A 1280-nucleotide genomic window follows, 5' to 3' on the forward strand; every position below is an offset into this window, starting at 1 on the left:
CTTGACTGTTATTTCTTTGTAGCGTAAGGTGACAAACGTTAAAATCCTTCAACAGCCAGCCGAAACTTAAGATTATAAGGGCACGCGCAGCCCCGTGATAGATGAAGTAGTAGCGTGTTAATCTCTAATGGAATATATCAGCCTTAATGTGGGATCCTATTCATGTGACCAACCATTTTCAAATTAGTCTGTCTAAACCCAGGGATGCAATTTTAGAACGTTGAATGTTTTGTTTTGTTTTTTTCCCCATCACATAGTATTACAGTAATTGTCAGCGATACTCAACTGGATAACATCATCAATATTTGTGCAGTCAAGTTTTTGACATTTATTTCGTAGACCAAATCAAAGTTTATCCTCTCTTTCTCTCACTATAAATACGAAACCTCTTGCACAATTTTATTCACAACCAAAATTAAGATTATGGCAACAAAAAATCTCTCCGTTACCGCACTCCTACTCTTTCTTACAGCTATCTTTTCTGCTGTGAGTGCGCAGCAATGTGGGAGTCAAGCTGGTGGTCGGACTTGTCAAGGCAACTTATGCTGTAGTCAGTACGGTTACTGTGGTGATACTAATGAGTACTGTTTACCATCCAATAACTGCCAGAGTAATTGCAAAGGTCCCAGTGTCCCCGGCACCGGTGAGAGTGCAAGTAATGTTCGTGCAACATACCATATCTATAGTCCTGCCCAAAACGGATGGGATTTGTATAGAGTTAGCGCGTATTGTTCCACTTGGGATGGCAACAAGCCACTTGCTTGGAGACAAAAGTACGGCTGGACGGCCTTCTGTGGCCCTGTCGGACCTCGTGGTCAAGCCTCATGTGGCAGGTGTTTGAGGGTAAGTTAACACTTCATAAATTACATTGGATTTAGTTATGTTTATACTTGATATAAGGTGGTTGGATCTATATCTTTGAACACTTCAGTAGTTTCTTTGGTTCTAATCAAGGGTGTTATATTTTTATGCAGGTAACAAACAGGGGTACAGGTGCTCAAACAACTGTGAGGATCGTCGATCAGTGCAGCAATGGAGGTTTGGATTTGGAAGAGGGTGTTTTCAGGCAAATTGATACCAATGGAATAGGTATCAATGATGGCCACATGTTTGTAGACTATCAATTTGTCAACTGCGGTGACTGATTTCACTAAAGATTTCTGTACCTTGTTAGAATTATGAAGTTGAATAAATTTGCAACGATATTGCAGATAAGAAGTTGTAAACAGTGAACACCAAAACAAAAACTAAATAAATTGAAGGATTTTTTATCATATAAT

General features: G+C 39.5%; 1 protein-coding gene across 1 annotated transcript; it reads left to right on the top strand.

Moving 5' to 3' along the window:
* Positions 1-419: 419 nt before the first annotated feature.
* LOC113347239 (hevein-like preproprotein) lies at positions 420-1280 on the top strand. The gene is made up of 2 exons (XM_026590851.1): positions 420-843; positions 975-1280. The coding sequence occupies exons 1-2, from the start codon at positions 424-426 to the stop codon at positions 1143-1145; spliced, it is 591 nt and encodes a 196-aa protein (XP_026446636.1). The 5' UTR covers positions 420-423; the 3' UTR covers positions 1146-1280.

This window comes from Papaver somniferum, chromosome 2 (assembly GCF_003573695.1).
Source record: "Papaver somniferum cultivar HN1 chromosome 2, ASM357369v1, whole genome shotgun sequence".
Classification (NCBI taxonomy): domain Eukaryota; kingdom Viridiplantae; phylum Streptophyta; class Magnoliopsida; order Ranunculales; family Papaveraceae; genus Papaver; species Papaver somniferum.